General features: G+C 43.7%; 1 protein-coding gene across 1 annotated transcript; it reads left to right on the forward strand.

The window, feature by feature from the left end:
- The first annotated feature begins 8802 nt into the window (after positions 1-8802).
- On the forward strand, positions 8803-14581 carry LOC122552362 (protein transport protein Sec61 subunit alpha-like 1). The gene is made up of 2 exons (XM_043695112.1): positions 8803-8928; positions 11307-14581. Exons 1-2 carry the CDS (start codon positions 8803-8805, stop codon positions 12753-12755), a joined length of 1575 nt encoding a protein of 524 aa, XP_043551047.1. The 3' UTR covers positions 12756-14581.
- Positions 14582-14893: the final 312 nt, after the last annotated feature.

The raw sequence follows: 14893 nt of genomic DNA on the forward strand, positions 1-14893 counted from the left end.
TAAATAAAAGTTAATTTTGTTTTCAATTTGAATAAGACCTACGGTTTTTCTTTTCAATTACCCGTCTATTTCATCTTGGGGCAATAACTTGTAAGTACAATATATAATGCTTTTATTGTAAAAACCCACTGGTATGTAGTGGCTCCATAAAGGTTTTCACAATAACAGGAGATCCATTTTGTGTGATGAAAGTGAGGAGATCAGAGTCTGGGTTAGATTGCTGCTGGAAAAGCACAGCAGGTCAGGCAGCATCTGGGGAGCAGGGAAATCAACGTTTCAGGCAAAAGCCCTTCATCAGGAATGAGGCTGGGAGCCTCCGGGTGGAGATGTTGGGGGAGGGGGTTGGGGCTGGGGAGAAGGTAGCTAAGAGTATCTGGGATAAGGTGGGGGGAGGGGAAATGAGGAAACTGGTGAAGTCCACATTGATGCCCTGAGGTTGAAGTGTTCCGAGGTGGAAGATGAGGTGTCGGGTGGTGAGGGAACAGTGGTGAAGGAGGCCCAGCTCCTGCATATCCTCGGCAGAGTGGGAGGGGGGAGTTGAAATGTTCAGCCATGGGACGGTGTGGTTGATTGGTGCGGGTGTCCCGGAGTTGTTCCCTAAAGCCTTCTGCAAGAAGGCGTCCAGTCTTCCCAATGTAAAGGAGACCGCATCGGGAGCAACAGATACAATAAATGACATTGGTGGATATGCAGGTGAAACTTTGGATGTGGAAGGCTCCTTTGGGACCTTGGATGGAGGTGAGGGAGGAGGTGTGGGCGCAGGTTTTCCAATTCCTGCGGTAGCAGGGGAGGGTGCTAGGACGGGAGGGTGGGTTGTTGGGGGCATGAACCTGACCAGGTAGTCACGGAGGGAACAGTCTTTGTGGAAAACGGAAAGGGCTGGGGAGGGAAATATATCCCTGGTGGTGGGGTCCGAAATGTCAGCGGATGATGCAGTTTATGCAAAGGATGGTTGGGTGGAAGGTGAGGACCAGGAGGATTCTATCCTTGTTGCGGTTGGAGGGGTTGGGTTTGAGAGATGAGGTGCAGGACGTGGATGAGATGCATTGGAGGGCATCTTCAATCACGTGGGAAGGGAAATTGCGGTCTCTAAAGAAGGAGGCCATCTGGTGTGTTCTGTGGTGGAACTGGTCCTCCTGGGAGCAGATACGGCGAAGGCGGAGGAATTAGGAATATGGGATAGTATTTTTGCAGGAGGTAGGGTGGGATGAGGTGTAATCCAGGTAGCTGTGGGAGTCGTTGGGTTTGTAAAAAATGTCAGTGCTAAGTTGGTCGTCATTAATGGAGATGAAGAGGTCCATGAAGGGGAGAGAGTTGTCAGAGATGGTCCAGGTGAATTTAAGTTTGGGGTGGAATGTGTTGGTGAAGTTGATGAACTGATCAACCTCCTCGCGGGAGTGAACAAACCAGGAGAGGAAATATTTACTGCTGAGAGAACATGAAGTTGTTTGCACTGTAAAATGGCGCAATGATTGCAGCTCGTAGGGAGGCCATTCAGCTCCTCATCTCCATGCCAGCCTACTGTCAGAGCTACTCAGCTTGTCTTACACCTTTGTCTATTCCCCATAATTTGGCTAATTTTTGCCCCTTTGATAGTTATTGACTTCCTTTTGGGAGCCCCATTGAATCTTTCACCACTGCTCCAGTGCATTCCAAAACTTAACTACTTGTTGCATAAGATAAGCTGCCTTTGGTTCTTTTCCAAATCATTTTTAGAACTTTGTGCCATCCTTCCACCGACAGAATCAATTTCTTTCAAATTACTCTCTCCATGATTGTGAAGACCTCCATCATGTTAACTTTCTCTCAAGAGAGTTGTCACAGTGAGAGTCTGAAACCTGAATACAGGATGAGTTAGAACACGGAGACTCATGACTTATGCCTATGTGACTATTGAAGCTAGAGACAACATGGTTCCCTGCGCCTACAAGACTAGCTGCAATAGTCACATAGGCGCAGGCAACCATTTTGTCTCTAGCTGCAGTAGTCACACAGGCATAAGTCATGAGTCTCCATGTTCTAACTCAGCCTGTATTCAGGTTTCAATCTCTCAACAGCTCTGCCTCAACTCTCATATCTTGGACCGTTTTCCCTGATTCTTTTCTGCACCCTCTTTAATGTGTTGGCAGATTCCGAATTCAACATGTCATCGCTGTCATAACGGAAGAATCTGAAATGGTGGAAGTTTTAATAAATTAGTAGACTCTAAACCGGAGAATGTTAAACCATATCTGTAAGGTGCTTTGGTCAGACTGCACGTCAAGTACCATTCCTGGTTCTGCCTACTCTGATGCAAAGGAAGAGCCAAACATCTGACCTAAGGGTTAGGAAGGATTAAGGAATACACTGAATAAAATTGGGCTTTTCTGTTTTAAAAGGGAGGTGGCTATGACAGGATGTAAGTATGTAAAATAGTAAATGTAAAAAAGCCTAAGTTCAGCCCCTTTTTTAGTTCCTTAAAGTGGCTGCTTTGAAATCTTTGGCTGCACTTAAGCTGCACGCTCCTGATCTTTGAACACTTGGTGCAGAAAGAGCAGGAAAGTCAAAGGACCACCTCATTGTTCTGCTCTCAGGCCTGGCCATGGTGGCCATTAACAGCTGTGGGCAGTGGTCCACGGACAGAGACGTTGGACCCAACTGCCTGCATCCCTCATGGTCACAGATACACCAGGGCATTCTTGTAGAGAGAGCAGACAGCATCCACTGGTCTGCCTCAGGTCTTCCACAACTGGTGGGCAGCACAGGAACTGGGATGCATCATCAACACCCAAAACTATACTCCAAATTTTGCTTAAAATTTGTAAGTTTCCTTTGACATCTTAAATTTGACTACAGTAGCCCTGAAGGGCTATTTTCTGCTTAATATTTACTGCAATTTGGTCATATAAAAGGATAAATCTAGAACAATACTTTGTGCAATGAGTGAAACTTGACAGAATAAGACAATTTGAGGATTTGCTGTTAGTTTGATGTTTTTGACGTAGAGTATGATCACAGCAAATAAATGTCTAAACAAAACCCTGATGATATGTGGACCAGAATCGTCTGAATGCAAGACTTACAATAATTGTGGACTGCCTTCTTTATATTGAACCTCTATCAATTAAATATCAGGAAGGCACTTGAAGCAGATGAAATACACCCTTTAATATTCCAAAGCTTAATAAATAAATAGGTCAAAGTCATAATTTTTGGGATCTCCATAAATTCAAGAGCTTTGCTTGAAGATTTGGAGACAATAAATAAATGTTATTTGAGCTTCGGAATAGATGTTAGCCGTGGACTGGAATCTGTTTCACTGTTGATGTAATACTTGTCAAGGCTAACCTCCCTCAAGGCGTCGTACATGATCACGAGGGAACATGAGAAAACATTTGCATGACATGGCTTGACATTTTGAGAAGTGCAATTATCAGATGAGATTAGCAGATATATATTTTATGGAAGATCTAAATTCATTCCAAGAATGAGGGACTTTCGTCATGAGAAGAGATTGGCAAACCTGGGACTGTTCGCTTTAGAGAATTTTTGATAGATGTGTTTAAAATATTTTCTTCTTCACCTTCCAGACTGGAGCAGTGCCGATGGGGCAGTGACTACAGCATTGGCAACATGGATCAGGACTCCTAGTGTCAGTGCCTGGAGCCTGCTCTCATGGTGGCAGTTGGCCCAGTGCCTGGATTCTTTGCAGTGGTAGGCCTGGACTGAGAACTCCTGGTGGTCGTAGGCCTGGACTGAGGACTCCTGGTGGTTGTAGGCGTGGACTGAGGACTCCTGGGGGTGGTAGGCCTGGACTGAGGACTCCTGGGGGTGGTAGGCCTGGACTGAGGACTGCTGGGGATTGTAGGCCTGGACTGAGGACTCCTGTTAGTGATAGGCACAGAGCTTGGACTCCTGGCAGTAGTGACAGTGCCCAGAGTCTGCACTCCCAGCACCTTTAGGCCTTAGGTCTACACTCCCAGCACTGGTAGGCCTTGGGTCTGCACTCCCAGCTGTGGTCGGCCCAGCGCCTGGACTCCTGACAATGGTAGATGCGGAGCCTGGACTCCTGGCAGTGTCAGTGAGGTGGTGATCCCAGTACAGCCATGGTCTCCTGGGGTATCGATGTCATTGTGGTTCCCGGAGCGGGAGTCCTTGAGGCTTTCCAGAAGCCTGAAGCCATGCTTGAGACCCCAATTTGAACAGAAGATGGAACTCTTATTTAAGCAACTTTATTTTATCCTTATTGTAACTCAAATGGCGCCAGTTTGTGGCGATAAAACACTTTTCACTGTATCTTCAAGACAAATGTGACAATAAATCATTCATTCATGCAAAATATTCAGGAATCTGAACAGAGTACAAAGGGAGAAATTGTTCTAATCAGGGGAGGGCTGGTGAGCCAGTGGGCACTGATTGAAGGTGATTGGCAAAAATATAGAGTATTTTCTAGGCAGCAAGTGGTATGGATCTGGTGTGCACTGTCTGACAGCATGGTACAACGGGTTTCAATGGTGGCTTTGAAAAGGGAATTGGGTTAATGTAACCGTTATTGTCACACTGACTGTGTCAAGCCAAAACAATGCTCTGTCTATCACACAAATACTGACGCAGAATCTGAATTTCAGAGCTGATGTCATGCTATCGGTGTAGGCCACACATCCCAAAGACTGGTGGTTCATATGAGACTGCATATCCTGCAGTTTACAGTGAGCAAGATATTGACCATACCCAACATTGCTGACAACACAACGTCCAACCTTCTGAAAATGGATAACACTTCCTGGATAATCTCGAGTGTGCAAATCATCAACTAACACGCCACAGAAGGAGGCCATGCAGCCCATCTAGTTTGTACTCTTCCAAAAAGCAATCCAGTTCATTCAGGTTTCATGCACTTTTCCCACTGGATTTTAAGCGTTCAAGTATTTAGTCAACCCCCATCTGAAAATGATAATGGAAGCTGTTCTGACCAGCCTATCAGACAGTATGTTCTGCTGGCTACGTGGGAACATGTTTCCCTTTGTCAACTCAGGTTCATTTTCCAATCATTGAAAAGGTCTCCTCACCTTTTTTCACTTCTCATCTATATTGAAGCTCTTTGCAATTTTAAACACCTCTATCAAATCTTCCCTTTTCCTTCTCTGAAGGAAAACTATCCCAACTTCTCTAGTCTATCCATACGACTGCAAACTTGGCCCCCTACTTAGAGTTATCGAGTCATAGAGATGTACAGCACAGAAACAGACCCTTTGATCCAACTCTTCCATGCTGACCAGATACCCTAACCTAATCTAGTCCCATTTGCTAGCATTAGGCCCATATCCCTCTAAACCCTCCCTATTCATATACCTATCTAGATGCCGTTTAAATGTTGTAATTGTACCAGCCTCCACCACTTCCTCTGGCAGCTCATTCGATACATGCACCACCCTCTGCGTGAAAAAGTGACCCCTTAGACTCCTTTTAAATCTTTCCCCTCTCATCATAAACTTACGCCCCCTAGTTCTGGACATTACCAACATTGCTGGATGGGGCGAGACAGTGGCTCAGTGGTTAGCACTGCTGCCTCACAGCACCAAGGTCCCAGGTTCAATTCCAGCCTCAGGTGACTGTCTGTGTGGAGTTTGCACATTCTCCCTGTGTCTTTGTGGGTTTCCTCCCACAGTCCAAAGATGTGCAGGCCAGGTGAATTGACCGTGCTAAATTGCCCATAGTGCTAGGTGCGTTAGTCAGAGGGAAATGCGTCTGGGTGGTTTACTCTTCGGAGGGTCGGTGTGGACTGGTTGGGCTGAAGGGCCTGTTTCTGCACTGTAGGGAATCCAATCTAACCTAATGCCCCTAATTAGCAATCAAATTCAGTTTTGTTGCGCTACAGTGACTCCAGGCAGAGACACTCCCACAAATATTTAAATTAGGAACAATCTCAGTCTCCACAATCTTCTACATATCCTTGTCCCAATAAAGCTATGGAAATATCTAATCATTATTTATTAATTCATAGAATTGACAAAATCAAATTAATCCCATTGCAAACATCTATCCCCATTTTATTTCAATCCTTTTCCATCCCCATTTCTGTGCAAGTTTATTTCCTTCACATATTTATCCAATTAGGTTTGAAATCCTCAATTACCCAGATTCCCCCACCCTCGCAATAATTTAGGATTGTCAGTTGGGCTCATGGAGTGCACTGGAATCTCCATATGTTAATATAGGGCCCTGTTTATGTCAGGGTGAAAGAACCTATCCATGCATTGTGCCCATTTCAGCTCAGCAAAACAGCTGGCTCATGGTTCATTGGTCTATTGGTCTATGTCTTGACCATTCAGAGTCAACCTGCCTGATTGACAATTTAAATAGTTCAATCATCATTAACTGGTCAGGCAGCATCCCAGGAGCAGGAAAATCGACGGTTTGGGCAACCGTCAGGTTGGACTTCCTGATGAAGGGCTTTTACCTGAAACGTAAATTTTCCTGTTCCTCAGATGCTGCCTGACCTGCTGTGCTTTTCCAGCACCACTCTGATCTCCAGCGTCTGCGGTGCCCACTTCTACCGAATCATCATTAACTGGTGAATTCTCCAATTGGAGTCCACTCCACAATAACCAATCAGCACTTCTCTCTCAAACAGCATGAACGTTGTCTTTCCTCTCCAGCTGCTCTTGGTGTGAATTGTTCTGATTAGGGCAAGACAAAAAACTTCAACAAACTGTTTTTTCAAGCTCTGTACTTTCTAACAACTATTATTATACGAACAGAATAAAAAAATTGCAGAGTTAAAAGGGAAAAGACAAGGAAGTGGGACCGGCTAAGTAGTTCTTAGAGTGTTAGCACAAATGTAATTGGCCAACTTTAACCATTCTACTTTTCACAATGCATTTGGAATTCTGCATGGGGAGACCAGTTTGTGGATTTAATAGCATACCAGTTAACCCAGTTGTGGTGCAGTGGTACAGTCACTACCTGTGGAGTGGGAGGTCTGGGATTAAGTCCCACCTGCTCCAGAAGTATGTAATAACATCTCTGAACATGTTATTTATAAAAACAGGCTAACTGACTGACTGACTGTTAATTTGTTTTTCTCAATGCAAGGGTGGAACTGATGCAACTCTCCAGAGGGCAATCTGAGAGCCCACCTCCTCATACAATTGGTAAGTGATGTGGAGCAGGTGGCCTGGTATGTTGGTCGTATTTGCTGATGACAGCAGGCTAACCCTCCCGTGCCGAGTTTGGGAGATTTGATCGTGGTGAAGGATGTGGAAAAGCAGATGATAGATTGAGTAATGGTCGATGATCTAAATATACACCAATACATTTTGGAACTGAAGGCTTGAAATGCAGGCAAGTAATGAATGGCTGTCCATTAATCGAGGCAAAAAGGGAAAAGGTTCTGGGTAGGATTAGCCATTGGCAAAATTACGCAATTGACACATTTTATCATTGGGACTGATCCTTTGATGCACCGTGAGAAGATCTATTTATTTTAACCCTGCATGAGATTCTACATTCAGCTGACACTATTCACAATACTCCTATAACAGTCAAGCCTGTAACTGACTCCTAGGTAGCTCCTTATCTTGAAGCCCCCGTTTAGACCAGTTCATTAGATTCCAGCCTGCACTGATTTCACCCCCATTTGTCTTTCTCTCTCTATGTACAATGGGGTTGATGAGGGTGTGCTTCAGAATAATCTTAGCAACACAGGCTTGATTGCCGTTCTGGCTGAGTGAGACTTGGACCCTGTAACCTCCCCTTGTCACTGAATGGAAGGCAGCGGCAGATCACCGCTAACAAAAGCTGTCAAGAAAACCGCTCAAGATGTAGCATCAGCAAACAAGGAGGTAAGGATCAGCCTTTGGGCAGATTAAACACCCAATTATCTAAACCCCCTTGATTAGATTTCAGCTAACAACTCACTCCCAGGCATCTATTATTCGATAAATAATTCTGATTAGATTCTCGCTTATCTGTTATTCTATATGTATACATAATTCCAGCCTGTAACATTTAATAGTATCTATTATTTTATGTACAAACCCATTGCAGCTCAATGCTTCGATTACAGTCTGAAACTCCTGCCTAGAAACCACGTTAATTGTTCAGTGGGAATTCAGCTTCACTCCTGGTGGGCACTTATAATCCAGCCCAGCTGACAGGGAACAGATGGAAATCAGGTCAGCTTTGCATTTTACAACCCAAGCAATTTTATTTACCCTTAATTTTAACATAAAATAAAATCTTAGGGTGTAAACGAGCGGCCAACCTGATCACTTGTTTGGTTTCTGGTTTGGAGAGTTCATTCCAATAGCACGCCTGGTATCTGATATTCTATATCTGAGTCATCCAAACCCTTCAGTAAGATTCCAGGCTGTAACAGTTTCCCATGGCTGCTATTCAATCTATTATACACCTGATCCTCTCAATAAAATTCTGGCCGTCAGTCCAATCATAGCATTTATTAGTTTATGCTTACGAAGCTGAATTTGGCTGCAATTATCTAAAAAGCAAAATGATTATTTCCATTTATATAACTTTGCACATGGCTTTGGGTCTTCCTTATGTGCTTTCCAGGCAATGAGTATTTTTGCCACATAGTTCAATGTTGCAATGTAGTTAATATTCAGAATTGGTCAGTCGAGTCTGAGAGGATATGTATTGCTCAATATTACCCCTAATCCTCCCATAGGTGATTTCAAAGTCATCTTTCCCACAGACAAAGGCTGCAACTTCTCTCTTGGAATGTAATCTTCTTCTCGTTAATGAGTCATATTCAATGATTACAGATAGGAGAGATAAACACCTTTTGTAAAGCGGAAGTTGATGGGGGCATTGCCACAACTCATGCAGAGTGGAGTAAGCTACGGTGATTATTTTACTGGTTCTTACGATACCAGTGTCACTAGCAAGGCCAATATTTATTGGCAATCTCTCTTTGCCCTTCAGACGGTGAGCTGCCTTCTTGAACCACTGCAGTCTTATGGGATGTGGGTGCACCCGCAGTATTAGGGAGGGACTGCCAGAATTTTGATTCTACAACAAGAAAGGAACAGCGATAGTCAGGATAGTGTGGGGCTTGACAGGGAACTTGCAGAGGGTGATGTTCCTGTATAACTGCTGACCTCGTTCACCGAAAGGTTGCAGGTTTGGAAGATTCTGTTAATGGAGCGTTGGTTAGTTGTCCCATTGCGTAGATGGTAAACATCAATATCATTGTGCGGAGTGATGGTTGGAGTGAATGTTTAAAGTCTGAGGGTGCACCTTTGTCCTGGCTACTGCTGAACTTCTGGCGTGTTGTTTGAGCTGCACCCATTCCGGCAACTTGGGAGTATTCCATCATACGCCTGATTTGTAACTTGTAGATGGTGGACAGTATTTAGGGGGTCAGCTGTTGAGTTGCTTGCTGCAGAATTATCAGCTTTTGACCAGTTTGTTCAAGCACACCAACAGCTGATGCTTGTCTGGACATCCCAGGCATCAGACGCAGTTCTGAGAAGCTGTCAAAACATTTCTACCCATGAACAGGGTACAAGGATGCTTCTCCAGCTCATCCCACCTGACCCAAACAACACCAAATTAGAACTAGGTTGAGAGATGTTTATCTCATCTCCTTGGTAATCCTTCATGTAAACAACCTTCTTTAAAACAAAGTTTACATTGTTAAGAACAAATGGGATCAACAAGGAGTCAGACTTTAAACGTGAAGGATCCTTTATCTCCCCAGAAACTGTGAAAGCCAAGCTTGGGGATGCTGGTACTTTTCTGTAAACCTCTCTCGCTGAAGAATGCCCCTCATTAATTGTACTTTGAAAGGAAATCAACCGTTACAGATGTTTAGGGTCAGGAGCTCTTATCCTTTGAGATAGGGTGACATGCTTGTTCTAAGTGCTGATAAGGAATGTTGGGAGTTCAGAGACACTGCAAAGAGATTAATTTTTTTTACCAGTCTATTATGACTTACATCTCTGCACCCTAACAGCGCTCTGTACTATTTTCAATGCAGCCAGCACTTTTTTTTCAAACGTAAGTTTGGTATTTGACATTCCACCATTTAAGCGAAAGTGAGGACTGCAGATGCTGGAGATTAGAGTGGCGCTGGAAAAGCACAGCAGGTCAGGCAGCATCCGAGGAGCAGGAAAATCGACGTTTCGGGCAAAAGTCGATTCTCCTACTCCTCGGATTCAACCATTTGTTGGCCCTTCATGTGAGTGTCTTTCTCTCCAAAGCAAGATGAGACATCCTTATAGATTAGCCGCACATTCACACAATATTCTAGCGAAAAATCAATATTAAGCTATGTCAATAAGATAACTTAGTCTTTATAATGTCTACTTTGTTTAATTACCACTAATTCTGGCAATAAAACATTAAAGCATGAGACTGAGGGTTAGCTTTATTTGACTGAACTTATTGCCTGCTTTGCCATGAACAAAGAGCAAATAATGATCCGGTCTTAGTGTTTCTGATCCTAACATTAATATTAAACTTGTACTCATTTGTACCAATTCATTTGATGCTAATTCAGAGAGACTAGGATCGAATGTGTTAGTATTAGCAATAAAAGCAAAATGCTGCAGATATCTAAAATAAAAACAAAGTATTAGAAAGCTCAGCAGTTCTGGCCACTTCCATGCAGAGAGAAATGCAGTTAATATTTCAAGTCTAGTATGACTCAAGATTTTACTCTTGGCTCAAGTGGATCAGTCACATGTAGTTAAGAAGGCAGTTAGCTTGCTTGCCTTCATTGCTCAGACCTTTGAGTATAGGAATTGGGACGTTATGTTGAGGTAATACAGGATGTTGGTGAGGCCTGTTCTGGGGTACTGTGTCCAGTTCTGCTCTCCTTGTTACAGGAAAAATGTTATTACAGTGCAGAGGGTTCAGAAGCAGTTTATCAGGATGTTCCCAGGAATGGAGGGTTTGAACATAAGGAGAGGCTGGATAGACTGGGACATTTTCACTGGAGTGTAGGAGATTAAGAGATGACGTTATGAGGGTTTGTAAAATTATGAGGGGAGTAGATAAGATGAATGGCAGATGCCTTTTCCCTAGGGTGGGGGATTTCAAGATGAGGGGGCGCTAACATGAGAGACCCTTCTTTTCCACAGAGTGGTTTATGTGTGGAATGAACTTCCTGAGGAAGTGGTGGATGTGGGTACAGTTACAATGTTTAACAGGCATTTGGATACATTCCTGAATAAGAAATGTTTGGAAGGATATGAGCCAAACGCAGGCAGGTGGGACTAGTTTAGTTTAAGATTATGGTCAGCATGGACTGGTTGGACCGAAGGGTCTGTTTCCATGCTGTATGATTCAATAAATATCAGAGGAGCCTCTCGGGCGTCGAGCGGACTTTCGTCCGAGTGAGAGAGTCCCGTCACCCAGCCCAGCGTCCCGCAGCACCGATAGAGAAAGAGCCGCTAACATGGGCAATTCAATTTAGAGAGAAAGTACTATGGACAGCAATTACACTCTTCATCTTCTTAGTCTGTTGCCAGATTCCTTTATTTGGTATCATGTCCTCAGACTCCGCAGATCCTTTCTACTGGATGAGAGTTATTTTGGCTTCAAATAGAGGTACACTGATGGAACTTGGTATTTCGCCGATTGTCACTTCTGGTCTCATCATGCAGCTTCTGGCAGGTGCAAAGATTATTGAAGTTGGTGACACTCCCAAAGACAGAGCTCTCTTCAATGGAGCACAGAAACTTTTTGGTATGATCATCACTATTGGACAAGCCATTGTGTATGTCATGACTGGGATGTATGGAGATCCATCAGAAATGGGAGCAGGCATCTGCCTACTGATCATTATTCAGCTGTTTGTTGCTGGGTTGATTGTGTTGCTGCTGGATGAACTGCTGCAGAAAGGGTATGGTCTTGGATCTGGTATCTCTCTCTTCATTGCTACAAATATCTGTGAGACCATTGTGTGGAAAGCTTTTAGCCCAACCACCGTGAACACAGGAAGAGGGACAGAGTTTGAGGGATTGATTATTGCCTTGTTCCATCTCCTGGCCACACGGCAGGACAAAGTCTGTGCTCTTCGTGAAGCCTTTTATCGTCAGAACCTGCCAAATCTGATGAACCTTATTGCCACCATCTTTGTTTTTGCAGTAGTGATATACTTTCAGGGCTTCAGAGTGGATCTCCCAATCAAGTCTGCCCGTTACCGTGGACAATACAACACCTATCCCATCAAGCTTTTCTACACCTCCAACATTCCTATCATTCTCCAGTCTGCTCTAGTCTCCAACCTGTATGTCATCTCTCAGATGTTGTCTACAAGATTCAGCGGCAATTTTCTAGTCAATCTGTTGGGGACATGGTCTGATAACACTGGTGGTGGTCCAGCCCGTGCGTATCCAGTTGGAGGTCTGTGCCCTCCAGAGTCATTCAGTTCGGTGTTGGATGACCCTGTTCATGCGGTGATTTATATTGTCTTCATGTTGGGCTCCTGTGCTTTCTTCTCCAAGACCTGGATCGAGGTGTCTGGTTCTTCTGCCAAAGATGTAGCCAAACAGCTAAAAGAACAGCAGATGGTGATGCGAGGACATAGAGAGACCTCAATGGTCCATGAACTTAACAGGTATATTCCCACTGCTGCAGCATTCGGAGGCCTGTGTATTGGTGCACTCTCAGTACTTGCTGACTTTCTGGGAGCCATTGGTTCTGGGACTGGTATCTTATTGGCAGTGACCATCATTTACCAGTACTTTGAGATCTTTGTGAAAGAGCAGAGTGAAGTGGGAAGCATGGGAGCCCTGCTCTTCTAACAATGTACCGACTCTCCTATCCTTTTGATTGTTTGATAGTGTCCAGTCGAGAGATTTCTGAATTATCACAGCAGGGAAGAACATTTCTGACCCCTTTCTCACCCAGGGTAACTTTTTTTTTCAATTTTGAGAATTCACCACTGAGTGGCTTAGGGCTATTCTGCTTTTCATTTGCTTTTGATATCGAGAGCTGAAAAAAAGCATATTTTGGAATCTGTTTTGTTTAAATTATGGTTAAGAGCACAAATTTCCACCAAGGGAAAGTTGTATATGCATGTGGAGTGAGTCTGTGTGTTTGCGCGCGAACCTGTGTGTATTCTTTCACTGATTCAAACTTGCAACTGAAGGATCCAGGCGGAATGGAGGTTCCTTCTGAATTGAAGCTTCTCATTGCCTCAGTAGATACATTGTTATCAGGTATCCAGGTCAAGTGGTCTCTGGTTTGCTCTCTGATCATTTCCTGGCCTCATAACTGGAATACTGCGGTGGACAGTTGTGAAGGGAACACCAGACAGTACTCCTCCACCATTATCCACAGCAATCACTGGGAATGGATTTGGAGGTCACAGGGATCAGGCTCCAATCCTGCTCTGGTGTAACTTGAGGTCAATATAGCAGTATCGAAGCTCCGACACAAAGGCCTTGTTACCATGGGCTGTTACCTCAGCAGAGAGTTGGCCTCCTGGGACGAAGACTGAGCTGAACATCACAGCTTTGTCCTGGATGTGATGTGTCAGGAGGCCTGTATTAAACTATCCACCTACAACTATTCAGTATCGTATTAAGGTGCTGTTAATTAATTTACCTCTTTCCTAATTTCTTTCTTTTGACCGTTTTTGTTAAGATGTGGTCAGTGCAGCTACAACAGGTTGATATCTTTCCTTTCAGAGAAGGCATGAACGTCTCCATAACAGTCACTAAATGTCAGTGTCGGGTTTGATAGTGGATGCGCCAGCAAATTTATTGGCCTTTCTAAGGTTAGGAGTGATGGGAGGTGCAAGTTTCTTCACTGTATTGCGGTTATTTGGTATAACCAGCTGTCAGGTGCTGGATGTAGTTGTTTAGCTTTTTAAACAGAAATGGTTGAACCTTAAGGTGCACAGGAGTTCTCTTGGTTTGAAAATTCGAGTTTAAATAAAATTTGACGTAGCTTCTTAAACAAATAAGGAATTTTTTTCTGTAGCCTCTTTCCCTTTCCCACCAGTTAAGAAACCAATTGGAGTTTCTGGGAATTTTTAATTCCAGTTCTTGCTGGGCCCAGCTAGGTGGGTGTGTGTTTGCGTGTGTGTATGCTGTTACCTGCTCCTGATTTATTCTTCAATGCATCTTGTTGTGTTGCATTTGGACATATCGGGACGACTTACAATGCTCACTCCCTCTTTGGTCAAATTGTCCAGGTTTGTGCAAAAGGAATGGCCATGGGGGGAATGCAAGGTGACGTTACAGTTCTCTCTCCTGGGGAGGGTACGGAATGGCTGGTATTCTGAGCATATTTTTAAGTACAGGGGCCCATTAATAAATTTGCTGGCATCTGTCTCCAAACCTCACTTTATGTAGAATAACTTTTGTACGTAATTCTCAGCACCTGTATGAAAACCAATCTTCCTCTGCCCTGTTGTGATAATGTTTTTAAAAGACTCTTGCTGAACAGTGTAAAAACATTTCTGGATTTCTCTTTCAATCCATAGTTCCAGTTTTGGGAAAAAAGTGGAATTTCTATGCATTCCCACCAGTTGGCAGCAACTAAACCTCAAAAAGCAGTGTTTGTTCTCCAGAACTTGACGACTTCAAACCCTGTCTTTATAAATAAAGTGTTTTGGAAAAGTTAAAAAAAAAATATCAGAGGAGCATCATTAAAGTGGCAACAATCATTGTATCACAAGGATGGGGGGGGAGCGGAATGAGAATGAAATAGACAATTGGCAGAGAGTTGATTTCAATGGGGCAAGAAGAGAGTTGGGCAGAATAAAGTGGAACAAATGATTAGCAAAAGAAACTGTTTCTGAGCAATGGACTACTTGCAAAGAGGATATCATTTGGATACACTTAAAAGGAAAAGAAAGGACAAATAAATTCATCCCTGGATGACAACGGAATTTAGTTATAGTGTGCTTAAGACCAGAGCCAGTTACAAAACA

Source organism: Chiloscyllium plagiosum, chromosome 8 (genome assembly GCF_004010195.1).
Source record: "Chiloscyllium plagiosum isolate BGI_BamShark_2017 chromosome 8, ASM401019v2, whole genome shotgun sequence".
Lineage (NCBI taxonomy): Eukaryota > Metazoa > Chordata > Chondrichthyes > Orectolobiformes > Hemiscylliidae > Chiloscyllium > Chiloscyllium plagiosum.

Coding starts and splice junctions, on each gene's coding strand:
- LOC122552362 (XM_043695112.1), top strand. CDS start 8,803: ATGGGGGCATTGCCACAACTCATGCAGAGTGGAGTAAGCTACGGTGAT. Junction 8,929..11,306: donor CTCTCTTTGCCCTTCAGACG/GTGAGCTGCCTT, acceptor AATAAATATCAG/AGGAGCCTCTCGGGCGTCGA.